We start from the raw sequence: 27,964 nt of genomic DNA, 5'->3' as shown, positions 1-27,964 counted from the left end.
TGCTCGCCGCTTGCTGCCGCTGCCACGAGCGCCCGCCTCTCCCCAGCCATGCCAGGCCCGGCCGCCGACGAGGGGAAGGTCCCCTTCCGCACCGCCAAGGAGGAAATCCGTGTGGGCTTGGGGGTCGAGGGCTCGGAGGGCGGCGGCGGCGGCCGGGAGAAGCCCGGCGCGCGCGGGCGGCGGCAGGACATCGCCTGGAGGAACGTCTTCCTGCTGAGCCTGCTCCACTTGGGGGCCGTGTACTCCCTGGCGCTCATCCCCAAAGCCCAGCCGCTCACTCTGCTCTGGGGTAAGTCCCGCCGGCCCCCCTGCGCCCCGGGCACCGAGGCGAGGCGGCGCCGGGGCGCGCGGGGGCGCGGGTCGCCGCTGGCTTCGGGCGGTGCGGAGCCCCTCTCCGCTCGCCTCCCCACCACGCTCCCCGGCCCCCCGGCCTGCAGTCGTCTGGCCTTTGGGACAGGCAGGTATTTCTGTGCTGGTATTTTCAACTTCTGCCTCCCCCGCTGTCTGCTTGACTAGGCGCCTTTGGCGGCGCCTGGACGGACTCGGGGCCCTTGGGCGCCACCGCTGTGCGCAGAGGCGCACCGGCTGAACCCGGGTTCCAGGGCGGGAAGACCGGTGGGCTGATTGTGTCGCCCAGGCGGGTCCCAGGGGCGCTCCTTTCTGCCGCCCTTCGGCTTCTCAGTCTCCTCTGTGGGCCACGGACCTTGGGGCCGAGTTAAGGACAAGAAAGGGAGTTGCAGCGGGGGTGGAGAGACCGGGCACCGGATCAGTCTTGATGTTCGCGCAGGAGATGGAAGACACCAGTTCCCTTCCTGCCCCTTCAAGGCCCCCATCCCTGCCCCCTCCGTGATCTCTTGTGCCCAGTTGCACTTCTATGGTCCCAGAAGTTTCTCGGCGAGCACACCAACCCCGCGGCGAGAGCGCTCTGCCCCCGGCACAAAGCTTAGACCGTGGCCGAGCAGATCCCCTCCCGGACCTATTCCTTCTGACCAGTGCCTGTCTGTCACCGCACCTGTAGCTCTCCCTCTCGCCACCCTCTTTCCTAGCACCCCCAACCCTGCCGGCATGGGAGGGAGCCCAGGAGCACCCCCCCTCAATGTCCCCCACCTCCCGGGGCCCGGGGGCCGAGTGCCTGCCCTACGTGACTCCAGTGGCTGACCTCAGAACCACTTCCAACACCCCCTGCCCCAGCAACTGGTTTTGGCCTCAGTCCCTGCAGTGGCCACGTTAGCCGGGACAAAAGGCGCTGGCCTTGATATCCTGGGCTGAGAATTGGACGAGATGATCCAAGAAGCCCTTTCAGCTCTCCTCTCCGAGATCGCCAAGGAATGGCGGCAGGAGAAACACAACCTACCTTTATTCCCAGAGGGGAAGAGGAAGGAAGAAAATAAGAAAACCTCTTTCTGCAAGGCGTCTTATTTAGCATAGTGCCAGCTCCAAACGCCTGGGTTCATAATGGGGCCACTCGTTTCCAAGCCTTCCCCTGAAACTCTGCAGTCCCTTCTCTCGGAAGCAAACTCTTCCAGAAGATGGGGGCCTCTTAGGGGAGTGTGGCTGAGCAGAGCTGAGGAATGATGAGAGGGGCGGGGCGTCTGTGGGGATCTGTGAAGCCTCCCAGAGCCGCCTAAGCTTTGGGTAACCTCCCTGCTCAGCCCTCCCCTGCTCAGTACACCTCCTCAATTCAGTGTCCTTTCCACCATCTTCTTTACTGTTATGTGTTGGTTTCATTCTCCCTGTCTTCCTTCTTCCTTTACTTCCAGATGACTAGATCGTGAGATGCTCAGTCATTGCTTCATGGACACACTCCCCCCACCTGCCAACCAAAACCCTTATTGCCCTGGATCCTCCAGGGAGCTGCTCCCTCTCCACCCCACTCCTTCTCCCTGTAGGGGCAGGACTGTGCCTTTGGACTGCAGAGCTCACCTGCCTCCAGGGGATTGGGGCTTAGCTTTAATAGCAGCAGTGTCAGAGAGCTCAGGGAGAAGTGAGCACTTAAAATATTGTCTTACATGCCTGGAGCTCCACAGACCCACAGGCTCCATCCCTTACAGCCACCCACCCGCTGGTTCTGGCATCCCACCAGGAGCCACAAGGACAAGGCCCCCTCTCCAGGTTTGCCAGTCACCTCTGCCCTTTCCAGGCCACTCACCGTGGTGGAGACAGAATCTTTCTTCTGAAAGACCTTGGCCAGAAGACACCGTCCTCGGCCTCAAACTCCTCCAGCTTCCCCGGAGAAGTCAACACACTGCAGGACTCTGGGTTCCCCTTTGTGGGTGATGTTGCCAAGCCCATCCTTGTGCCTTCCTGCATAGTCTATTGCCTTAGCTACTTTTGGTCAGTTCCATTCCCTGAATCTTGATTCACTCCCTACCTGGGTTTCATTGCTGCCCCCCTCCAAAAACCAAACAAACAAACAGAAAAAGAGCCGACAGTGGTGGATATTGTAGTTTCAGGATTCAAACTTGTGACTTAGAAACATTCCAAGTAAGTGAATGTTATCTGATGGATATCTTGTGAGGGAAGAAGTGAGGGAGAGAGACAGCTAAGATCAGTGTGCTGATGGCTAGAATCTATAGGGAGACTGTTGATCAGGGTTATTTTCATTGAAAGCCTTGGTGCCTTGAGCTTCAAATTTCTCCCCACTGGATGCCCTTTTCATCATCTCTCCCACTGGCTCTGTGTAGTGTTAGGACTGAGTTCATGCACCAGTGGGCTGTTCATCCACTTCAGGGACCTGAGTTGTCAAAGCAGTAGGCTTAACTAGCCCGTCTATTATTGCTTGCCACCCTCCACCCCAGGTATGGTTGCCCTGGAAACAGGAGGCATCCATGCAGAGCACCCAGCAGAGGATGTTTTAGGTGTTCAGTTGTGCGAAGAGTAATTTGCGTGGCAGATTATGAAAGATGTCATCCATGAAAGATCCCATCAAGTTGTTCAGTCCAGACCTCCTCCACTGCCTCACTCCCCACCTTTTATGACTCTCCGTGGGCCCAGAGCAAGTTGTTTTCTCTTCTTACCCTTGCAGTTTTCTGAGTGGGCAGGCTGTCAGAACGGAATGCTCTTGGTGCCCGCAGGTCCTGAGGGATGAGTTTATGACTTTTGAGCACAGAACACGACCTCCAGCTGGAGGAAAAATCTTCACCTGAAGCCTTGAGCTCACAAAAGTGCCTGCTTTGAGGGTTTTTGGCCAAAGGGGCAGTTTGTTCATGCCCTGAATCCCAAGACGAGTGGAATAGGGGAGTGAGGAGCTGCAGCTGTGGTGTCGAGGTCAGAGTCCTGGCGCCTCTTCCCAGCAGCTTTGCCCTGTCTCCAGGCGTTCTGGCCCCTGGTTTCCAAAAACATGAGGGACTTTTCTGGTTTCCCTTGAAATGTCATCCGAGTCCCCTAAATATGCCTTGGTGACATCATGACAATTTCAGTGACAGTATCAGGCATGCAAAACAGTAACATGCCCTGCTCCCTTCCATCTTGCCCCAGGGCAAATGTGACCATTGCTAAGGTAGATACAGGATTCTCTGGTGCCCTTCAGGTTGCTGGAACACAGCCTATGGTGAGGAATCTGAGCGGTGGCAGGAATTGACTGAGGCAGTCTAGCAGGAGGGAGGGTCAGGAGAGGCTGGGGTTTGGAAGGTACTGGTCCATCAGTCAAATTCTGTCCAATTCTGAGAGTTGCCCAAAGATGAGCTGTCTTCTGTCAGGCCTTGGGTAACCTGAATCCACACCTTCGATGGTCCTGATGTCGTTGTTGTGCTTCTTTTTCCACCAAATCCCTAACATTGTTGAGGCACTCCAAGAATGCGTGGCCATGGACTTCTGTTTTACCTCCGGGTTTGCTAGGGTGAGCACAGCTCAGAAGAGAAACAACTGAGAATGTGAATCCCTGCTCTCCTACTTACTTACCAGCTGCATGGCCTTGGGCAAATGAACATCTCCAGACCTCAGCTTTCTCACCTGTAAAATGGGTATATCAATACTTCTTGGGCTTCCCTGGTGGCGCAGTGGTTGAGAATCTGCCTGCTAATGCAGGGGACACGGGTTCGAGCCCTGGTCTGGGAGGATCCCACATGCCACGGAGCAGCTGGGCCCGTGAGCCACAATTGCTGAGCCTGCGTGTCTGGAGCCTGTGCCCCGCGACGGGAGGGGCCGCGATAGAGAAAGGCCCGCGCACCGCGATGAAGAGCGGTCCCCGCACCGCGATGAAGAGTGGCCCCCGCTTGCCGCAACTGGAGAAAGCCCTCGCACGAACCGAAGACCCAACACAGCCAAAAATAAAATAAATAAATAAATAAAATCAAGTAAAACTTTAAAAAAAAAAAAAAATACTTCTTGCTCATGAAGTTGTGAGAATTAAATTCGATAATAGGTGTAAACTACTTAGCACAGTGCCTGGACCTTGGCTGATGTCCAGTAATTGTTAGCTGCTCTTATTATTATTGGTCCTGATACCGGTTTTTTTCTTTAGTAGAAGGAAAAAAGGCCCTCTTGCAGCACAATCAATTCTACAAAGCTGGCACACAACATGGCTTCGTTGCCTCTCTTGCATAGAAAAGATTGCTTTGGCTTGGGAAACAAGGGTTCTTTCTCAAAGTCTCCAAAGAGAAATGAACACAGATCCCCCTGTCCCTCCTCCCTCCCCCATTCCCTTCTCTTTCATCCTCTCTTCCTCCTATTTTCCTCCAGAAGGCCATTATTTTGTAAAGAAGAATCTTTTTGTTCAGCTGATAACTCACCTGGTCTTTAGTGTCTTCTTTGGGGCTTTTTGAGCAGAGCCAGTTAAATTGCTGTAAAAACAGGGCCAAATCATTTCTCCTAAATGTCTTAGGGTGTCAGTTTTGACTTTTTTCCCCGTTTTTGTCTCCTTGAATTATCTTTTTTTTAAAAAATCTTTAATGCTCAAACTACTAAAAAACTGAAAAACATAAATGAATCTTCCTTTTAAATCTTGTAATTCCCAGCCCATTGTTGCAACTCTTGCATTTTTAATAACCAGGCAAGCACTAAGAGCCCTACCCCAGGCTGGGTGGAGTGCAGCGAAACCCGAGAGAATGGTGTGCTTTTGCTGGCTTAATAGTCCCAACAAGCATAAATATAGGTTGAAGTTAACATTATTAACTCGGTTTTTTTCTAACAACACTGGTCAAGGTCACTGCCAACTGCACTGTCATCCTGAAATGTGAAGTCGCTCTGCAGAGTGGAAAGCAGAGCGGGAATCCCAGCATTGCCACTTAGTTCAACTTCTGGCAGGCCCCTTTCCGGTGTGTGAGCCTCGGTTTCCTGGTCTCTGAAATAGGGATGGTAATACTGAGCTGAAAGTTGTTTTAAGAATCAGGGCAAATGTCAAACTGGTGCCAGAGGCTAGACATGCAGTGCCCTCTGTTCCTACCAACCCCACCGTGGGCCAGGCGTCAGGGAACCCGCAGGGCTTCCGTGTCTGTTTGTCTGGGACTTGGAGTTCTCGTGGCTCAAATATAAGGCATAGCCTTTAAATCCAAATAGATTATCCTGACCTCGTGTAACATTTAGTTCTCATCTTGTCCTGATTTGTGTATTGTATAACATCATAATAATTGCTTGGAAAAGTCACTGAGAGATTTACAAAAGGGTGACACCGTCATGGTGGTTTCTCTGAATTTTTATAAAAGGCAACATCGTCTTTGGTTGGCATTATTCTTGTCGAGCATTTATTTTGACATTCTGTAGTCTCTGGTGTGCGGTCTCGCCATCCCTCTGCTGTGACATGTCCTGCTTCTGTGGAAGTGCCACCCTGGGGTTAAGAGTGTGGACGTGAGAGTCAGAGGATCTGGGTTCAAGGCCCAGCCCACCAGCTATAGCCTTGGGCAGGTCGCTCACCCCCCGTAGCCTCAGCGTCCCCAGCTGCACAGTGAGAAGAGCGGTACAACCAGCAGCATGTCGCAGCTGGAGTGAAAGGAACGAGAGTGAGGCACTTGGCCCTCGGTGCTTCCCTTCGCGCCTCCCTTCCTTTAGCTCCCCCTTTGGTGGCTGGGACTTGTTCCGGCTGCCCCCTGGTTGTCAGAAAGCCCTGGTCAGGGGTAAAGCAGTTGGTTTTCTGAGTTTGTTTTCCCTGGCAATGGGTTGGTGGCCACCCCAGCAGGGACCCGCTATCCTCCCTCATCAGTGTCTGCCGTTTGTTCACTCTGAGTGTGAACGGCCACGAGAGCGCCTCACAGCTGCACGTGCAGTCACATATTCACTTGTCCACTAATTCATTCATTCTTTTCCTTTTCAACTATTGTCAAAAGATATCAGAATCACTTGGGGCTCTTTTAAAATATTCAGAAGCCTGGGCGCACTGCCCCGCCCCCGGACCTACTGCACTGGAATCTCTAGGAGTGAGGTCCTGGCTTTTTTGAAAAAGGCATTAAGGTGTTTCTGATGCACAGCGGGGCTGAGAACCATTATTTAATTCCCTTATCCATATTCAGTTATGCTTATTACTCACCCATTACTTGCCAGGCACCGACACCGTCCCGACTTCACGGCACTTAAGGCCAGATGGAGAGACAGACGGGTGCACCAGTGAGAACCGCCAAGGCAGCATTAGCTGCAGGTGCCAGCCTGGGGGAGTTGGGGAGGCTTCCCGGGGGAGGAGGTGGCTGGACTGAGCCTCCAGGAGGCCCGAGGCTGGCTGGCCAAGGGGTTTGGGTGAGATGGCACTGTAGCCACAGGCTACAGAGCTCCCGAGGGGAGAGGGGAGAGCCAGTCAAGGACCTGGTGGTTCAGCGAGGCTGAAGGTGATCAGGGCCCAGATCCAGGGCAGGAAGATCCAACAGGACCAGGAAGACTGGGAGGAGATCAGGCTTTCGGAGGGGCTGCCCTTCAGCCTCTACCTGCCTCTCACCTCCTCTCACCCATCACACACACCAGCCTCTCTTGGTGTATAACTTGTAGACCAGACACATGGCAGCGGGATGAGTGAGTCTGAAGATTTTCGGGAAAGACCCTGAGGCAGACGCCTTGGAGCAGGTGTGCAGTGGGGCCGGGCACCTCTCTCAGGCTGGTCAGAGCTGAGGGAGAGCTAGAAATAATGTCTCAGCTGGGCCTTTGATCTCACAGATTCAGGGGTATTGTCCCAGGACTAAATTACTAAAATGCCCCAAGGGTATAATAGCACAGGCATACCAGACCCAGGGCTCTCTCCTCCTCCTGTGTTCCTCTTTCTTGTTTCTCAAAGGTACAGGTGTGTAGGGGAGTTCTTCTCACCTCACTTCCTCCCTTGAACCTGAGCTTAAACAGCTGGTTCTCACTACCCTCCTCAATGTCCTGCTTCCCACTTCTGCAGCTTATTACGGAGGGCTCTGTGGGTCCCTGCAGGCTGTGGTCCAGCAACATCACCTGGGAGCTTGTTAAAAAGAAAGACTCTCAGACCCCACCCTGGACCTATTGAATCACTACCTGCACTGACTGATAAGGTCTCCAGGTGACCCATCTGCACTGAACTTAGAGAATCACTCCCTCAAGTCAGGCCACAGGCCGACGGGTCAGAGAAGCTGCACATGGGTGGGATTTGGCAACTCTTTCTTTTTCCGTTTAATGGCCTCCTCCTCTTTGCCTCCCCTCCTCCCCTCCCGCCTCCTTGTAGCTTATTTTAGAACATGTCGGGATCCTGCTTCTCTTGCCAACAAAAGGCTGTTGCTAAAATCTTTCAGCCAGCAGCAGTGATGTTTAATTCATGGGCTAGAAAATTAATTTTATTTTCATGAGTAGAGCTGGAGAAAAATAACAGGAAGTCTCTGTGCATGGCCCTTGGGAATTCAGCATGTCTGTTTAACTGGTAAAACAGTTAACAGTTCATTTACCAGATGAACTGGTAAAGGCGAGGGGGCCTCAGGAAAGGGCCACCTTCCACAAAGGATGCTTTTGGCTGCAAGTAGCACAAAACTCAACTTAGGATGGCTTAAAAGATAAGGACAATTTCTAATTTCACTGGTAGGTAATCCTAAGGTAGGGCACTTGTGGGATGACTCAGTAATAACATCAAAGTGCAGGTTTCACTTCTGCCATGATGGCCTTGTGGAATTTAGTTTTCCTTGTGGTTACAAGGTGGCTGCCAGAGTTCCAGGAGTTACAACAGTGTCCTACAGAAGAAGAGAGAGGCTGCCCCTTCCTGAAGTCTCATCAGAGAGAAACTCCCTCCTGGTCATCTCACAGCTGATGTCTCCTCAAGTCTCACTTGCAGGATTGTGTCCCAAGTCCCTTGTTAAACCATCACTGGCAAGGGATTCAGGATAATCAGTGTTAGCCACTGAGCCACATGCCACATGAGGCGGGGGTTAAGAGCCAAACACAACCCAGGCTCTGGGGGAAGGGAGCAGAGGGCATGGCTGCTGGGACAGCCCACACCTCTGCTCCCGGGCCTGCCTTTACTCCCTCTCATGACCTTCCCTCTTTGGTGTCCCCTCCATTCCCTGGAAAGGCTCTGATTTCCTATTTTAGCTCGCTCTTCCCCTCTACTCCCTACCCGCTCCGCTTGTCTCCAGTCCTGCTGTCATCTCAGCGAGGTGTAAACGTCGGCCTTTTCCGTGAGGCTCTGCGCTCTCCCGTAGCACATCTGCCTCCCCAGAGCCTGGCAACGGCCTCTGCTCAACACACACTGTGCTGGGGGATGGATGCAGGAGGAGACGAGTGAATGAGTTTAATCTTTGTGTGGCCTTCCTTTCTAAGGAAAGTTTTCATGTTGTTTCTTAACTTTGAAGATGTTTTTGCCCCTGTAAGCGAACTTTCCATGTGATTTGGGGAAAGGACTGGGGAGCGAGAAGCCTTTCTCAGTGCCCCAGGAACCTGCATGCCCCTCTGCACCCGAGTCCACCTGGGAGTCACCCTGACCTCAGTGGGGACCTTGCCGAATTCTCTATCGCTCCTCTGGGTTTTTATGGGGTGAGACGGGGCTGGGGAAGGTTGCTCTGGGCACAGGGAAGTGTTAAATGCCTTGTGGGAGAATGGATTTAAAAAGAAAAAGATGGACAGTGAGTGACTTAGAATGTGTTCTTTACCAAGGTTTTCCATGGTGACACACTTTCCTCAGGCTGATGAATGGTTTTTTTGGCTGGTCATTGTCTTCATCGTCCAGGTGACGCAGAACGTCAGTGATGACGTCACGGTCAGATTTCTGTTCTCTTGCCTCAAATTTTACTTAAAAGGGCATTTAAAAGTCCACTTAAAAAAAAAAGTCCACTTAATCTCACCCAGCAGGTACTCTTTTTTAAAAAAAAATCAATTTATTTATTCATTTTTGGCTGTGTTGGGTTTTTGCTGCTGCACGCGGGCTTTCTCTAGTTGCGGCGAGCCAGGGCTACTCTTCATTGCGGTGCGTGGGCTTCTCACTTCGGTGGCTTCTCTTGTTGCGGAGCACGGGCTCTAGGCGCGCGAGCCTCAGTAGTTGTGGCACACGGGCTTGGTTGCTCTGCGGCACGTGGGATCCTCCTGGACCAGGGCTCGAACCCGTGTCTCCTGCATTGGCAGGCGGCTTCCCAACCATTGCGCTACCAGGGAAGCCCTGCCCTTAAAATGGAAAAAAACCCAAAAAATCCAATACCAGTCGACTTGGAAATGAAGAGGTACAAGAATAGAGTTTAGAACTCAGGTTTAAATTTGTTTTCTTCCTGTATCACTGTCTGTTGTATGAATACCATCATGCCCTCGCAATTTGGCTGTATTGGTTTTAGCTCGGTTCCCTAAAGAGACAATGACTGTAAATGCAGCCTGTGACCTGAATGAGCAAGGCCATCTCCCAAAGCATCCTCCACCTCATCGTCAAAAAACATTTATCAAGCAGGCAATTAATTTCCTATGGTCTTGAGCCAGGCACTGTGTAAAAACACAGAGACCTGGTCTCTACCCTCCTACCTTTTATAACTCAGAGGAACAGCTGTGATTTTCCCCAAGTAGTGCATCCAATTTAATGTTCTCTTGGCATGAGTAGAAGTGGAAAATACTCTTACTTCTTTAAAAGTTCTATGCATGAAATTAGAAATGAATTTCTAAAATGTAACTTTCCTGGAGTAGTTTGTCGGTTCCCTCCTCTAACAAATACATTCATAAGAAGCTTTTGCAGATGGTTACAATGAAGATCGTCTCTATTCTCAGCCTGTGAGTCACTGGAGTGTCCCTGAAAGCATTTGTTTTGCCCTAGAGTCTCTATAAGCAAAAGAAGGTATTTATTAGCAAGTGTGAATAATGCCCAGATATCTCCCCCTCCCATCGCCCACCCCCAAATCCATTGTGTTTGGCTCCCTGGCTCCTGACAAGTGGGTGAGTCATTAACATTTTTGAGCTCTGCTTGAATTACTCGGGGGTCTTGACTCCATCTGTAGCTACCCTCTGAGCATAGACTGGGTATGAACCTCAACTTGGCAGAGCTCCCAGGAGGGTTGGAATAAACCATAGTTATTAGAGCTAATATTCCTTCATGCACAGAGCTGGTAGTCAGTCAGTGTTCGCCCAGTGGTTAAAATCATTGGATAACTGTGCCTTCCCTGGTGCTCCTGGAATTCCCAACAATCCAAAAGCTAAAGGGCCAATACCTGGCTCAGTTGCAGGGCTTAAATCTAAAAATAAATCTGTTCTGATTGATTGGTTTTGATTGGTTGGTGCCCTTGTGGGTTGTCAGGTTTTTTTTAATTGAAGTATAGTTGATTTACAATATTGTGTTACTTTCACATATACAGCAAAGTAATTTGGAGATATATATATATATATATATATTCCTTTTTTGATTCTTTTCCATTATAGGTTATTATAAGATATTGAATATAGTTCCCTATGGTGTACTCAAATATTTTTAATATCATCTCTGCATATGCATTTTCTTGTTATCATATGATTCATATAATCTTCAGCTTCTATCCTTTTCTATTTTAACTGAATGAGAACTTTGAAAAAATCAGTCAGTCATTCTGGCTTAAATTTATATCCTAAATCATGTAAGGAAAGGTATTAGGGCCCAATCTAAGTTCTGGGGTTGAAAGTAAATCACCTGTCCTAATAAAAACTTCTTTTGTGATAGAGGCAATGTGTGTCTAAAAGGTGATTTTTATTCTCTAGTTTATAATTGCCTTTATGTAAGATTCTCCCCGAAAGATTTGATATTAATCATCAGAAAAAAATAACATTGGAAAAGTCAGATTGTGAAGGTGTATCGCTAAGTGTTGGGAGTTGGGAGGACAGAACGTGGAGGACCTTACCGCTAATCCAGGTGGTACTCCTAGCTCACAGGTCATTGCCCATGATGTTGTGGACGGTGTCTAGGCTCCCAGCAGCCCAGGGTCGGTGCCACTCAAACCATACCTGAGGCTTGGTACAGGGAATTGTTTTAATGATAGAAAATTTCAAACATACATAAAAGTAAAGAGAATGGAGTCTCTATCCCCACACCCACCCCTCACCTGGGGATTTTTTTTTTTCGTAACTTTTTACTTTGATATATAATTTCAGATACATAGAACAGTTGTAAGAACAGTACAGGGAACTCCCATTTACTCCATGCAGACTGAACAATTTCCATCTTATCCCATTGGCTTTATCATATTCTCTATGTGTATATGTATACATATGTGTGACTACTATTTTTTCTGAGCCATTTGAGAATAAGTCGGAGATATTGTGTCCTTTTATCTCTAAATACTTCAGTATGTATTTCCTAACAATAAGAATACAACCACAGTACAATGTTCAAAACCAGGAATTTAACTTTGATATTATCTTTTTTTTTTTTTGCGATGCCCAGCAGCATATGGGATCGTAATTCACCCACCAGGAATGGAACTGGCCCCCGCTGCTTTGGAAGCACAGAGTCTTAACCACTGGACCACCAGGGAAGTCCCAACCTTGATATTATCTAATCCACAGTGGATAGCCGAATGTCATCAGGTATCCTAGCAATGTCCTTTATAGCTCCCCCCCCCCCTTTCGGATTAGATTGAAGCAAATTCAAGACAATTGCATCTGTATATACTTAAGTATCCAGTATTAGTTGGGGTAATTCTGGCTACATTGTCCTCATGGAAAACCTCGGGGGCCACCTTTCCCCTACCAACTTCCCCCAGCTCTTTGCGGGAAAACATTTGTGAGGGGCAGTTTTCAGAAGCGGGAAGGGGTAGAAACTGAGAAGCAGACATAGGTAATGAGCGAGGCAGTAGTCCTCAGGCTGGTCTGCGGACTGTGTATTGGGGGTCATCTGAGTTGCTCGTGCAACGTGCAGATCAGGGGGCTCTACCCAGACAGGAGCTCCACCCAGGCCCTACAGGATGAGAACCTCTGGGAGCGACCCGGACTCTGCATTTTAACAGGTGCCACGGGTAGCTCTTATACCCTGTGGGTTGGAGGTGCTCTGACCCGGAGGCAGGTGACCTGGGAGTGATGCTGTGTCCCTAGCAGTTTAATGTCACATCCCCACACACCTGCCCCATCTCAGAACAGGTGCAAGGCTGTTACATTGCCTCCAATTCCACTAGCCCGAGATTCCTTAGGGTTGATAAGAGGCAGCATTTGGGGAATGGGAATAGCTGCAGGGGCTCCTCTCTCAGCACACAGCTTCTTACACAGGGCTGATCCCGAGGGGGTGGGAGTTTCACTGGAGAGAGGAGAGTTAAAGCGGAAGGAGACTGTGATCGGACCCGGACCCGGACCCGGAGTGCTTTGTGGTGTGGAGTGAGCTTGTTTTCCCGGGGTGGGGTGGGGGTAGGTGCTTGGATCATCCCTGGGGTGGAAGGCTGTTCAGAAGAGGTGAAAAAAACCCAGGAGAAAGCCTCAAACAAACAGCCCTAGGCAGAAACCTCCACCTGCTTGGAAGAGGGCCCTGAAACCTTTCTTACGACTGCGGAGGGGACTCAGGTGCGGCAGCCAACTGCGCAGCCTCAGCGCCTCCCTTGCCCGATCTTCCCCTCCGGGAAGGCAGCCCCGGTACGAGTAGCGGTGGCATCATTATTATTATTATTAATCATTATTAGTTCTTAGACAGGTAAAACCTTCCAAGATTGAACCAGGAAGAAATAGAAAATATGAACAGACCAATCACAAGTAATGAAATTGAAACTGTGATAAAAAATCTTCCAACAAACAAAAGTCTAGGACCAGATGGCTTCACAGGTGAATTCTATCAAATTTTAGAAAAGAGCTAACACCAATCCTTCTCAAACTCTTCCAAAAAATTGCGGAGGAAGGAACACTCCCAAACTCATTCTATGAGGCCACCATCACCCTGATACCAAAACCAGACAAAGACACTACAAAAAAAGAAAATTACAGACCAATATCACTGATGAATATAGATGCAAAAACCCTCAACAAAATACTAGCAAACAGAATCCAACAACACATTAAAAGGATCACACACCATGATCAAGTGGGATTTATCCCAGGGATGCAAGGATTCTTCAATCTATGCAAATCAATCAATGTGATACACCATATTAACAAATTGAATAAAAACCACATGATCATCTCAATAGATGCAGAAAAAGCCTTTGACAAAATTCAATACCCATTTATGATAAAAACTCTCCAGAAAGTGGGCATAGAGGCAACCTACCTCAACATAATAAAGGCCATATATGACAAACCCACAGCAAACATCATTCTCAATGGTGAAAAACTGAAAGCATATCCTCTATGATGAGGAACAAGACAAGGATGTCCACTCTCACCACTATTATTCAACACAGTTTTGGAAGTCCTAGCCACGGCAATCAGAGAGGAAGAAGAAATAAAAGGAATACAAATTGGAAAAGAAGATATAAAACTGTCACTGGGGCTTCCCTGGTGGCACAGTGGTTGAGAATCTGCCTGTTAATGCAGGGGACACGGGTTCGAGCCCTGGTCTGGGAAGATCCCACATGCCGCGGAGCAACTAGGCCCATGAGCCACAACAACTGAGCCTGCGCGTCTGGAGCTTGTGCTCCGCAACAAGAGAGGCCGCGATAGTGAGAGGCCCGCACGCCGCAATGAAGAGTGGCCCCCGCTTGCCACAACTAAAGAAAGCCCTCGCACAGAAACGAAGACCCAACACAGCCAAAAATAAATAAATTAAAAAAAAAAAAACCGTCACTGTTGCAGATTACATGATACTATACATAGAGAATCCTAAAGATGCCACCAGAAAACTACTACAGCTAATTAATGAATTTGGTAAAGTTGCAGGATACAAAATTAATGCACAGAAATCTCTTGCATTCTATAGACTAATGATGAAAAATCTGAAAGAGAAATTAAGGCAACACTCTCATTTACCACTGAAACAAAAATAATAAAATACCTAGGAATAAACCTACCTAGGGAGACAGAAGACCTGTATGCAGAAAACTATAAGACACTGATGAAAGAAATTAAAGATGATACCAACAGATAGAGAGACATACCATGTTCTTGGATTGGAAGAATCAATATTGTGAAAATGACTATACTCCCCAAAGCAATCTACAGATTCAATGCAATCCCTATCAAATTACCAATGGCATTTTTTACGGAACTAGAACAAAAGTCTTAAAATTTCTACGGAAACACAAAAGACCCTGAATAGCCAAAGCAGTCTTGAGGGAAAAAAATGGAGCTGGAAGAATCAGACTCCTTGACGTCAGACTATACTACAAAGCTACAGTAATCAAAACAATATGGTACTGGCACAAAAACAGAAACATAGATCAATGGAACAAGACAGAAAGCCCAGAGATAAACCCACGCACCTATGGTCAACTAATCTGTGATAAAGGAGGCAAGGATATACAATGGAGAAAAGACAGCCTCTTCAATAAGTGGTGCTGGGAAAACTGGACAGCTACATGTAAAAGAATGAAATTAGAATACTCCCTAACACCATACACAAAAATAAACTCAAAATGGATTAGAGACCTAAATGTAAGACTGGACACTATAATAAAACTCTTAGAGGAAAACATAGGAAGAACACTCTTTGACATAAATCACAGCAAGATCTTTTTTCTAACCACCTCCTAGGGTAATGGAAATAAAAACAAAAATAAACAAATGGGACCTAATGAAACTTCAAAGCTTTTGCACAGCAAAGGAAACCATAAACAAGAGAAAAAGACAACCCTCAGAATGGGAGAAAATATTTGCAAACGAATCAACGGACAAAGGATTAATCTCCAAAATATATAAACAGCTCATGCAGCTCAATATTAAAAAAACAAACAACCCAATCCAAAAATGGGCAGAAGACCTAAACAGACATTTCTCCATAGAAGACATACAGATGGCCTAGAAGCACATGAAAAGTTGCTCAACATCACTAATTATTAGAGAAATGCAAATCAAAACTACAATGAGGTATCACCTCACACCAGTTAGAATGGGCATCATCAGAAAATCTACAAACAACAAATGCTGGAGAGGGTGTGGAGAAAGGGGAACCCTCTTGCAACTGTTGGTGGGAATGTAAATTGATACAGCCACTATGGAGAACAGTATGGAGGTTCCTTAAAAACTAAAAATAGGACTACCATATGATCCAGCAATCCCACTACTGGGCATGTACCCTGAGAAAACCATAATTCAAAAAGACACATGCACCCCAGTGTTCATTGCAGCACTGTTTACAACAGCCAGGTCATGGAAGCAACCTAAATGCCCATCGACAGACGAATGGATAAAGAAGATGTGGTACATATATACAATGGAATATTACTCAGCCATAAAAGGGAACGAAATTGGGTCATTTGTTGAGATGTGGATGGATCTAGTGACTGCCATACAATGAAGTCAGAAAGAGGAAAACAAATATCATATATTAACGCATATATGTGGAACCTAGAAAATGGTACAGATGAACCAGTTTGCAGGGCAGAAATTGAGACACAGACGTAGACAACAAACATATGGACAGCAAGGGGGGAAAGCGGCAGGGGGGTGGTGGTGGTGGTGGGATGAATTGGGAGATTGGGATTGACATGTGTACACTGATGTGTATAAAACTGATTACTAGTAAGAACCTGCTATATAAAAAATAAAATGAAAAAAAAATACTAACTGAATTAATAAAGATTATCAAAAAAACCAAAAGAAAACTGGAACAATACTGTAAAGATGTCAATGTGTGGAATCTGGGCTTAATCAAATATACGGTAGGGAACCTGTACATTATTTTGACTAAAATTATAACAAGTCTAAGTTTAGGAAAAGTAATCTGGCAAGATGGATGTGAGGGAGACAGAAAGTGAAATCAGATGGAAGACAACCAAGTAGGTATGAAACTATTATGGGAATGAAAACAGACGTGTAAGAACAAATTACAAAGCAGACCTGCCCAAAGGTGGCATGTAATACAAACGATTAACTGGACAAGCACAAGGGAAAAACATTGACATGAAAATGACAATAAGAAATAAGTCCACTTAGAAATAAATTCAGTGAAATAATACAAATGGCAAAAACTGTAAGAGAACTTAGAGATGATTAAAAAAATGACAGACTTTTGAACATCCATTTCAAGTTAATTAATTCACTTCAAATTAATTTATTCACTACTGAACACCTATTAGGTGTCAAGCACGTATAAGATAGGATGTTGACTCCTTACTACTCACATTTGTTGTGATTCATAACCAAAATTTTTTTAATTAAAAGAAAATTAAATATGTGTACAATATGAAAATAGGTTTTAATGGAAAAAAAACAAGAATGAGTTTAAAAATCTATGACACCATAAACATAGTACTTCAAACATGAGCTAAAGTTAATATCATACAGAACTCCACAAACTGGTTAAGAAGATTCTAGAAACTACAAGAGGTAAAAAGTGAACAACCTGATATACACACTTCATTAATGATAAAAGGGGCCAACAGGCTTCCATGCACCAAGAAATTCATAAACATATTGAGTTACTGGTTTTTACAGTAAGTACACTGTACATACAAATTCTGTGGCAAGGCAATCTGACTTATTTTAGGGACAGACAATTCTGCTCTACCTTATTTCAGGGACAGACAATTCTACCATACCACCATACCAAAGATCAGACTAAGCGTTTAACATTCCTACAAGCTTCTTTAAAATCTCTATAAACAAGAAAAGAACGAAGTTATCCATTAAAATATATTAAGAGTAGTCATCTCTGAAAGATAAGGTTTTTTTAACCTTCTTTTCCTACCTCTTTCCTACAATAAAGATATTTTTGAATTAGGACAAGCCAAAAAAATTTTTAAGATTTTCCATTTTAAGTATTATGTACTGAATGCTAAGGAACTTCTGACTGTGAATGAGAACTGTTGAAGGATTTTAAGCATTGAATTGACATGTCATGGACAAACCCTTGAAGAAACCCTTGGTACATAAACTTCAAGGGCATTTGAAAACTGCTTCAAGCACATGACTGGATATCATAAACAAGCTTTTACATTACCAATTCTGCATCATTTTGGACAGATTTGCATCCTGAGTTGAAGACATAACTAATCAGATTTAGAGTTAAAAGAAGACATCTAAAAATGGAAGGTCTATCAAATCACAAGCTCCTCCATGACAGATGACTTAGCTATCAAGGGTAGTTTAGCAAAATGGAAGTTTGAGTCAAAGGCAGCATGGTATAGTGGGTTTGGGGTCATAGACCTGGATCTGATTCCCAGCTCCAATACTGAGTGCCTGTCACTAACTCAAGCATGTCATTTAACCTCTGAACTCCAGCCTTCTCATCTATGAAATGACAGCACCTACCCTACAGAATTATGGTAGTGATTAATGCTAATCACTAAGCCTGGCAAACAGTAGATGCTCAAATCAGAACTTTGTTACTATTACAATACTCACTCCTACTCAAAGAGCCAATGATTCTACGATTAAAAGCAACAGTATGATTTAAATTAGTTTAGCAGGATTAGATAACAGAAATAAAAAGTAATACAACTGGAAAACTAGTCTTTCCTTATCTGTATACTGACTGGTAATACCTAGCAAAATATCCCATTCCTTCCCCAAATCAAGATCAGCATGAGTGCTCTGCCCAGGTGGAGGAAACGGACAAAGGGAGAGAACACAAGAGCAGAACATGGAAGACAGGAAGACAGGATACAATAAAGAAGATCTGGGCCCAAAACTGGAAATCAATACTGCTGCCTTGACTTCCCTGCCAGCCCAGTGGTCAAGATTCCGTGCTTCCACTGCAGGGCGTGCAGGTTCGATCCCTGGTCAGGGAACTAAGATCCCCACAGGCCACACTGAGTGGCCAAAACAAACAGACAAATATTGCTACCTTTGTCCAGGTAGAGATTTCAACAAAGAAATAAATGTACCAGAAATGTTAGGATTTTTAGTTAAAAGGCTATCTTCCTTATTCACAGGAGATTCAACTAGCTCAAAGCTGGAAACATAATTGGTGTTTAATAAATACCTGTCGACTGATATGTACACATTTTACTTCCTAACCTAAAGCTTTTTATAAACAGACTAAGTTGGATACTGGGACACTGCTGTAAAGTTCAGGTCATCAAACATTTTTGTGTACCATGTTCCTGAATTAAGAGGTATATTTAATTCCATCACGAGTCCCTGAAAAAGTTACATTTCATGTCCCTTCTACTCATCCATACCTACTTTCAAGCATTTAGAGAAGAAAGAATCCACCCCATTCACAACAAAGACAACCACTGCATAAAGAAAAACAAGGGAAAAGCTAGTCAAGTGTGAAGGACACTAGAATGTAACACCATGAAGGCAGGGACTTTCATCTGTATTGTTCACTGTTATCTCTCTAGCATCTAGAACCATACCCAGCACATAACAGTTGCTCACTAAATAACTGCTGACTGAATGAATAAATTATTCTTTGAAAAAATAATTTTGGACAACCAAAACGATTATTTTCAATGTTGATGGCTTTCTTAAGGCTTAGAAGAGTTCTATTATTTTACCTTTTTCCCAATTACTCTTATGGAAGATTACTTCAAAATAAAGAAAAGAGGATTGCTCTGAGCCAAAAATAGATAGCCTTGGAAAAAAACTTTCTATAAAATACTGTTTCAATATAATTTTATTAGCAGTTATTACATCAAAAGTCACATTTACAGGATCCAAAGGACTGTCTTAGAAAATTCTAAAGTATATGTAATTAGACTTTAACAGTAAGATAGAACATATTCTCATAGCACAGCCCTTAAAAAGTCAAGAATTAATACTGAGAATTATTAAGTACAGTTCTATCAAGAACTAGAAATGAATTCTGTGTGCATAGTGGCACTTAAAACAAAGTTCCATGTAAGTATAATACATCTATGGATGTGAATTTCAGTGGCAAACATTAAATTCCAAACAACTGACACCAAAGGAATTTCCAATCAAAACACAAGCATGATGGCTTTCATTCAATGTAGAGCTGTGATAATTCTATAAAGAGACCCTGAATCCTTAAGTCCTATAATATGATTTTACCCTGTGACACTAATACAAAACAAATCAACTCTAATGCACAGATTCTGACACATGATAAAAAGATAGCCTTTTTCTATATCAGAAAATGCTGAGTTCTCCAGTGCAGTATAGGCTGGTCATTGCTGATCTACTGAAATTCTACGTCCTCCAGACTGAGCAGTATTGTAGGACTCACAAATATTACATTTCATGCCTAATATATGGAACTGGACTGTAGATTTTCCATTGCAATCATTGCAGAGAATCTGAAAAGAGATGATTTAAAATTAAGTATACTAAACCTTATAGATAGAAAGTGGCATTATCTGCTCAAAACAATTCCTCGAAAATCATACTTAAGATATGAAAACATACCTTTTATTTGTTCACTAAAAACTCTAATAAGAGAGTAGCTTTGAATTTAGAAAATGAAAATGTGGATTTGAGCTAAGAAGTCTTATTTTAAAGTAGTTCCCAAATAGTATAAATAGTAGTAGCACAAAAATTAACATAGGCATCATAATCAGATCAAGACCTATACTAATTCAAAACAACACACAATTTCATTATTTTTTGTTGACACTTAGAATATTATCTTAGTTAACAAAACAAATTTTTACATACTTATAATATTTTTGCTTATTCTTTAATATACTAAGTTCCTAGCCTTCCATGCCTCAAAAATGAACTAAAGTCCAAAAGAATACTTTCTAAAGTTGAACAAAGAAAAGCTTTTGGCTCGTCCCTAAAATGACAATAAGATGCCACTTAGGAATTAATCTCTTCTAGTACTGAGATCCTGAAAAATAAAAAAGGTGTTAACCTGAAAAAAGATCAATAAATTACTATGTGAGAAAAGCATTAGCTTTAGAAGAGCCACACCATAATAAGTAGGAAACATCCAAATTTTCTCTCAATTATAATTTGGAAAGTAATTCTTTTAAAGAATATGATCTAAATGTAGAAAATAGATTACTCGTTGCCTAGAGCTAGAGGATTAAGGAATGACTGCTAATGGCTATGGGGTTTCCTTTTGGGGTGATGAAAATATTCTAAAATTGATGGTGGTTATGTTTGCACAACTCCAAGAATACACTAAAAAGCACTGAACTGGACATTTTAAATGGATGAGTTGTATGATATGTGAATTATATCTCAATAAGGCTGTTATTTTAAAAAATGATCTAAATAGGACACAGCACACTACAGCCTCTAATAAAACATGACACTACTATCAGTATTACAAAAGTGATCTTTCATTGATCTTACTAACAATTCAATTATCCACATGAATTATGAAATGCTCCAGTGTGAATTAAACAGAAAATAATTTTTATCTGGCTTTGTTAAGTGGTTTTTATCTTTTTGTGTAGAAGTATTTGAAATGAAGATGTTTTGAAAATTTATATGTCGAAAAGTTATTAAAGCACCAGAAAGCTATCTATTTTCCAAGTCTAACCTGTAACTGAATGTACTATGCTGAGACTAGATAGCAGCACATCTCAATTAATGGAGAAAAGATGATCATTCTCCACGAGGCAAAAGGCACAGAAACACCTCTTATATTTTAGATTACAGGCTAAGACCAAATAAAGTCTTAGACTAAAAAGGGTAATAAACATTAAAAACCAAGAAGTAATCTTAAAAAAAAAAATCAGTAAACATGTTTGCCTGAAATAAAATTTAAAATAGTTAAAATTAAAACATAATTAAAATAAAACATCAAACCAGTAATCCACCTCTACTCAGTTACATTACCAACTGACTCTGCTAAGTGATATGTAAATTATTCAGAATAAAGTTTTTGCCTGCCATCTAGTGTTGGGAAGAATTTCACAAAGATATTCTTGGATTTTTTTTCCTGGTCTTTTGAGTTCAGAGTAACTAAAATTTAAAGATTATTCTGTCCTTCCCATTAATCATCACATTGGCATCTACACCCAAATAGTACTTTTTAGACAGATCTGAGCAAAACGGAAAAAATAAACATGAACATCAACAAGGAACCTGAAAAGTATTTTTAAGCATTGATTCTACTCACATCCACAGTCATGTTCTGATATTCTGATGGCATAGGAGTCTGTGCTACCTCATCATCCAGCTGTCTCCAGTACCTAGTCATATCTAAAGCAGAGTGCATACATAATGGACATCTGTAGCCTCTAGGAGAGATAAAAGAGTTATTTCCCAAACATTAAATGGGGAGTATATCAACTCAGGTATACAAGAAGGTGCATGCTAACTGGTACATAAACCATCCAAGATAGGTATTATTTTATATTTCAAGATCATCTTACAAATCTGGAAACTTTCATAATATAAAAGTTTTCAATTAAATCCTGTGTCATAGGGTATTTTTTAAACCTACTCCTTTTTCCTCAGTTCTCTAAAACGAAGAGGAATTACTCAGTATTCTCTGTAGAATATACTCAATATATTTTAAAAACCAATTAAACTGCTTTTTAGCTAAACAGCCTCAATTTCTTAATCTATTCAAGCAAAGGAGAGATTGTATTCCTTAAAACTTATTCAGATCATATTATTTCCTTTCTAAAAATTCTGAAAAAGTTCCCTTCTATCCGGCTCTTGAAGTTTCTACTCATTAGTTTGCAAGACCAAAATACATTTACACAGTCTCCTCTTTCCTAACTATTTGTATCTCACTTTAGCATCCTTTCCCCACAACAAAATCAGCATTACATAAATCTTGTTATCAGCTTTTTTTGGCAGGTCATTATACTGAGCCAATAAAACAACTAAGAATTTTGAGCAACATGCCTCAGCATTTTTATTTTTTACAACGCTATGACTGCCTCTGGCAGAGACTGAGCTCCCCAATAAGTATAGCCAGAAAATGAGAGTTATCTGTCTCAAGTTGCGAGATGAGATAAGGCATAAGAGAAACATGAGGACAAAGGTATAGTCCTATGCCCTCACCATGCTTTTTGCTCAATTTAACACTACCCATCTACCCAACCCATCGCGAGAGAAATATCTACCATGTCCAATATGGTGCAAGTAACTGCAAGGTTTGCCCATTTCCCCCTCCCCTCAAAAAAACAAAAAAAAGGGAAGAAAAGGAAAGAAAACAGAGGTCTTACAATTACAGTTTTTTTAAATCCCATGAAACACTCACTCTTTCAACATTTCTTCATAACACGTTCTGAAAAATATAACATTATTTTAATAAAGCAAAAAGTACCTCCACTATTTCCAAACATTTTTTAGGAAAAAAACCAAAGTTACTTTACCTGTGTAAAAGATGTCCACATGGCAAGACATGAGCAACAATACGGGATGTGTGAATGTCCTGTAAAAGGAAATAAATGTTAGTGCTTAATTACATGAAGACAATATAAATACCCAGTATTTTAAATTCAAGAGGGGATATTTCCAAAACAAAAAATATTTTAAGCTTACCTCCAAACATATTGGACAATTCTGCCGGGAGACATTTTCAATACACTGTTTAAAAGCAAAACTAAAATTACCAAAGCTTAACTAGATGGAAATGATATAACCATAGTATTAATAATAAAAAAACTAACTAAGGAAACAATACCAACTTATTAAAGATAATAATAAACATTAATACATGTTTCTTATATGTCAGACAAAAATTGAACAGTTAACTCTCACAACTATGGCTTTGCACGTTACCTGAAACAATGAAATTGCTTAATATGTCTTAATTATTCAAATTATCTTCATTTTATATATAAATAATAACAGTTCATATTATAGAGATTGTACTACATGCCATATGCCAAGTTCATTACCTGTATTACCTCAATTAATTCCCACAACACTAAATGAAACAGGTAAAATTATTACCCCGTTTTACAGATGATGTATTTGAGGCCTAGAGAAGCTAAAGAACTCCCAAAATTATATGGTAGCAAGAGGTGGAAATATATTTGAGCTCCAACACGGTGCCCACAGGGCCTGAGTTCTTAACTTGACAAGACAGTGTCTGATTAGGTGTGAGGAGGTAAGAGAAAAACCACCAAGCCATGGATGATGCCCAGGTTTTTTAATTAAGCACCTGAGTAGATGATACGACCATTTACTAATATAAACAATAAAAAATAACTGAGAAACAAAATTAAAATACCACAAGAGAAAATGAGTATACAGTTTTCTAAAGACAACACAGCAAGCATATCTTGCTATCACCCTAAACTCAAGTTGGTAAAACCAAACCCAATCTTTTATCTCCTACAAATTCACAATCTGTTAATCAAGTACTTTAAGCCAGCACTAAAAACCTTGGGTGTCATCTTTATTCAGCCCCATTGTTTCTCCCTTATACTCGTCACAATATCCCCTATGTTCATTATTCATCTCACCACCTTAGTATTTTAGGCCAGTTATTATCTAGTATCTATTTTTAAAACACCCTCGTTAGTCTCTCCATTCTCTAAATTCTTAGATAGAATCAGTACTATAAACAATAGTTTATTAGATTTTCTCCTAAGTAATGGAAAATAATTTTTAACAGGCCTAGGATCATGACATAAAATTTCTACATCCAAATGAAAAATATGTGTCTAATTATGAAAGGAATACTGAATTTTCTTGGAATGCTGTGTTAACAAAAGGTTACACTGCTCTGTATTTCTCCTGTACCACACTTTTTAAAAGTTATTCTTAAAACCAGTATCAATGATAAGAATCCATAAGCCAATTTAGAAGTTGTCTACATTATACTAATAACTGGTGGAAGTATTCTTACACACCACAGAGAAGAAAAGGAATTGTAGATCAGATATTCTAAGGTGTATACTTTAGAATATCTACTTAATACTGCTTAAAAATAAAAAGCGACATGATTGTACTCGGTAATATCTGAAAATGAGCATGCTTTTAAACAAATGAGGATTTGAGCTGTTTTCAAAAACACTGTAATACTTTTTAAATCATGCACACTGAATTATATACCTTGTGCTTTCCTTGGAGATTTATTGTGAGGCATAAGTTACATTTCAGACAGTGGAAAAAATCTTCCTTTGGACCAATCCTTAAAAAAGCATGAAAACAAACGTTTTTTACTACAGTGATAATCTGTTCATCATATATAAGTTTAGTTTCACTGTAAAGAAAGTTCAAACCACACTGAAGAATATGAGTAAACCCCTACCTCCCCAACAGCATTCCCCAAACGTAAAAGCACTATAAGCAGAATGGTACCTACCCTTCCATGTCTTTTTTTCCTATAAAATTGCCCATATATATATACAGACACACACACTTTGGGTTTTGTTTTTTACATAGATGGATTCTTTCTATTTATCCTGTTGTGCAACTTTCTGAAGAAAACAATTATTTCCTGAAGAGCATTCTATGTATGAATACATAGAACCACTTTATTCCTCTCCACAGTTTCATAATATTACATGGTATGGATATATCATAATTTTTTAATATCCTTTTATTGATATAATTTATTATCTTTAGTTCATACAATGATACAATAAATATCTGTATACAGACATCACTCAACCTACATGTTGATGACTTTTTATAAGATTCCTAAAAGTGAAACTATGGGGTCAGAGGGCATTGCATCATCAGTTCTGATGCTGCCAAACTGACCTCCAAAGACAGTACAGTTTATACTCCCACCAACAGTGTGCGACAGCACCCACGTTCCCCACACCCTAGCCAACACTGGTTACCTATATGACAGACAAATATGAAAAGTCATTTTAATTTGCATTTCTCAAATGATGAGACAGGGAGCATATTTTAATGTTTATGAACCATTTGGATTTCTCCCGTGGATTGCCTGTTCATGTGTTTGGTTCATTTTTCTACTAGGGTATTTGTCTTTCATCAATTTAAAAGAGCTCTTTTTGGTACTCCCATGGTGGTCCAGTGGTTAAGTCTCCATGCTCCCAATGCAGGGGGCCCAGGTTCGATCCCTGGTCAGGGAACTAGATCCCACATGCCACAACAAAGATCCCACACGCGGCAACAAAGGTCCTGTGTACCGCAACTAAGGCCCAGCACAGCAAATACATAAATGTTTTTTAAAAAGCTCTTTTTTTTAACTGAAGTATATACTTGATTTACAATATTATATTAGTTTCAAAAATATACAGCATAGTGATTCAATATTTTCATAGAGGACTTCCCTGGTGGCACAGTGGTTGAGAATCTGCTCGCCAATGCAGGTGACATGGGTTCGATCCCTGGTCCGGGAAGATCCCACATGCCATGGAGCAACTAAGCCCGTGCACCACAACTACTGAGCCTGAGCTCTAGAGCTTGCGAGCCACAACTACTGAGCCTGCATGCTGCAACTACTGAAGCCTGCACACCTAGAGCCCGTGCTCCGCAACAAGAGAAGCCAACGCAATGAGAAGCCCGCACACCGCAGTGAAGAGTAGCCCCCGCTCGCCGCAACTAGAGAAAGCCCGCGCGCAGCAACCAAGACCCAATGCAGCCAAAAATAAATAAAAATTTTAAAAGAATTTTTTCATAGATTACACTCCATTTAAAGTTATTACAAAATAATGGCTATTATTTCCCTGTGCTGTACAATATATCCTTGTTCCTTATCTATTTTATACATAGTAGTTTGCATCTCTTAATCCCTTACCCCTGTATCTTGCCCCTCCCCCCTTCTCTCTTCCCACTGGTATCCACTAGTTTGTTTTCTATATCTGTGAGTCTGTTTCTGTTTTGTTATATACATTCATTGTTTTATTTTTTAGAGTCTACATGTAAGTGATAACATACAGCATTTGTCTTTATCTGGCTTTTCACTAAGCATAATACTCTTTAGGTCCACCCACGGCATTGCAAATGGCAGAATTTCATTCTTTTTCTGTAGCTGAGTAATATTCCTCTGTGTGTGTGTGTGCATGTTTGTAAGTGATACTGTTCTGAACAGTACCACTTGGGGTGCATGTACCTTTTCAAATTAGTGTTTTCATTTTTTTCGAATATGTACCCAAGAGTGGAATTGCATATAGTATCATATGGTAGTTCTACTTTTAGCTTTTTTGAGGAACCTTATTTAAAGGAGCTCTTCACATATCTTGGGTATTAATCTTTTTCACTTGCATATGTTACAATTATTTTTCTGGTATGTCATCTATCTTTTTTTACATCTTTTGTCATACAGTCATTTTGATTCTTATGTAATAAAGACATATTTCCCTCTATGCCTTATGCTTCTGCCTCTAGTCTTGAAAAGACTTTTGAAACCTACAGGTCATGAACACATTCCTCTATATACTTCTAATACTATGGCTTATAATTTTTATATTTTTCTTTCATCCATTTGAAATGTATTAGGTATGGTAAAGGTGAGACGGCTAGTTGTCCCCAAATTTCTCTTATACCTCTTCTTGCACAACAACAGAAACATTTAGCTAGGCACAGGGCTGTCCAGAATAAAAACTATTTTCTAACTTCTCTGAAGGTATGAACAGAAGAGGCAAATGAAAGTTCTGTCTCATGTCCTTAGGAGAAAAGGGTATATACCTTCCCTTCACCTATTTCCCCCTTTCCACTGACCAGAATATGGACTCTTCTAAACTATGTAGGCAAGAAAATATCTTACGGATGGCAAAAAAATAAGAGGAACCTGGACTTCTGTTTAATTAACTACGTGGTTCAGACGTTTCCATAAGAAACATAAACGTCTACCTTTTTCAAAGCACTTGTTATCTAGAGTTTCTGTCACAACATGCTAAAACCATATTCTAATGAATGCACAGTTTTAGTAATCAATTTTTTGTTCCCAAATGGATAATCAATTTTCCTAATGCCCTTTCCCCTGATCTGAAATGCCACTTTTGTTATAAATTCCTATGTATAAATATGTGAATGTACACACACACACTCACAAACACACTGTTCTTCCCTTTATCTATCTGTCTATTCCTGTACAAAGAACACACCATTTGAATTACTCTAACTTTATCACGTTTTGATCTTGTGGAAAGGCAATCCTCTCCTTGTTATTCTTCCTTTTCAAAATCAGAATCTGCTTAGCTATGTGAATTTTCTCTTCCAGGTGAAATTTAGAATCAGCCTGTCAAATTCCACAGGTAAAACCCTGCAGGGAGGCTTCCACTACTGCCCAAGACAGAATAAGAGAGACTGGATCTACCCTCCTGCCTGAAACAACCACCACAAAACCCAAACAGAATATATGAAACAAGTTTCACTGAACATCAGGCAATGAAGGACAGTGATCTGTGAGGTACAGGAAGCAAATTAAGTGAGCCCTACAGCTGCCCCAGTTTACTGCTTAGAGCACTTTCAGGCCAAACAAGTTGAAGGAAGTAAGGCAGAGCCAAAAAGACTTCCTGACTGAGAAGATGGCTGGAGTTCACAGGACAGAGTACCAGAGAGGACAGAGCTGCACAGGGTATTTAGCAGGATACACATCAGTGCATGCATGTGAGGAAACTACCCAAGGCCAGAGAGAGAACCATCCAAGAGAACTAGAAGGAACAGTGCTCAGCACTCAGACATGGCCAGGATCAGTGCTTACTCCCATCAGCCAGACTGGAAAACCTTAGAACTCATGGGATACTGGGTAGAGTACTCAGGAAGGTACTGAGTAACACCT

At 42.5% G+C, this 27,964-nt stretch overlaps 2 protein-coding genes across 2 annotated transcripts in view; one reads left to right on the top strand and one right to left on the bottom strand.

Annotated features, from left to right (window-relative positions):
* Positions 1-31: 31 nt before the first annotated feature.
* Positions 32-15,867, top strand: LOC130708243 (stearoyl-CoA desaturase 5-like). The gene is made up of 3 exons (XM_057546795.1): positions 32-289; positions 11,744-11,886; positions 12,966-15,867. Exons 1-3 carry the CDS (start codon positions 49-51, stop codon positions 12,978-12,980), a joined length of 399 nt encoding a protein of 132 aa, XP_057402778.1. The 5' UTR covers positions 32-48; the 3' UTR covers positions 12,981-15,867.
* A 3,112-nt stretch (positions 15,868-18,979) lies between these two features.
* The window catches only part of RCHY1 (ring finger and CHY zinc finger domain containing 1), a 15,937-nt gene continuing 6,952 nt past the window's right edge, over positions 18,980-27,964 (bottom strand). Inside the window, exons 4-9 of the mRNA XM_007165549.3 lie at positions 24,316-24,394; positions 22,795-22,839; positions 22,626-22,684; positions 22,511-22,537; positions 21,416-21,536; positions 18,980-19,640 (exon numbers count right to left, since the gene is read on the bottom strand). Of these exons, the coding sequence (XP_007165611.1) occupies positions 19,512-19,640; positions 21,416-21,536; positions 22,511-22,537; positions 22,626-22,684; positions 22,795-22,839; positions 24,316-24,394 (460 nt within the window). The 3' untranslated portion in view covers positions 18,980-19,511. The remainder of the gene's footprint in view (positions 19,641-21,415; positions 21,537-22,510; positions 22,538-22,625; positions 22,685-22,794; positions 22,840-24,315; positions 24,395-27,964) is intronic.

The sequence above is a fragment of the Balaenoptera acutorostrata genome, chromosome 5 (genome assembly GCF_949987535.1).
Source record: "Balaenoptera acutorostrata chromosome 5, mBalAcu1.1, whole genome shotgun sequence".
Classification (NCBI taxonomy): Eukaryota; Metazoa; Chordata; class Mammalia; order Artiodactyla; family Balaenopteridae; genus Balaenoptera; species Balaenoptera acutorostrata.
Note: the sequence above shows the minus strand (reverse complement) of the source record. Positions and strands in the feature narration are given on the sequence as shown.

What these genes read in the sequence shown, in the direction of transcription:
- LOC130708243 (XM_057546795.1), top strand. Translation starts at nt 49, where the DNA reads ATGCCAGGCCCGGCCGCCGACGAGGGGAAGGTCCCCTTCCGCACCGCC. An exon ending in GCCGCTCACTCTGCTCTGGG is followed by an intron (nt 290 to 11,743) that starts GTAAGTCCCGCC and finishes TGCGATGCCCAG; the next exon opens with CAGCATATGGGATCGTAATT.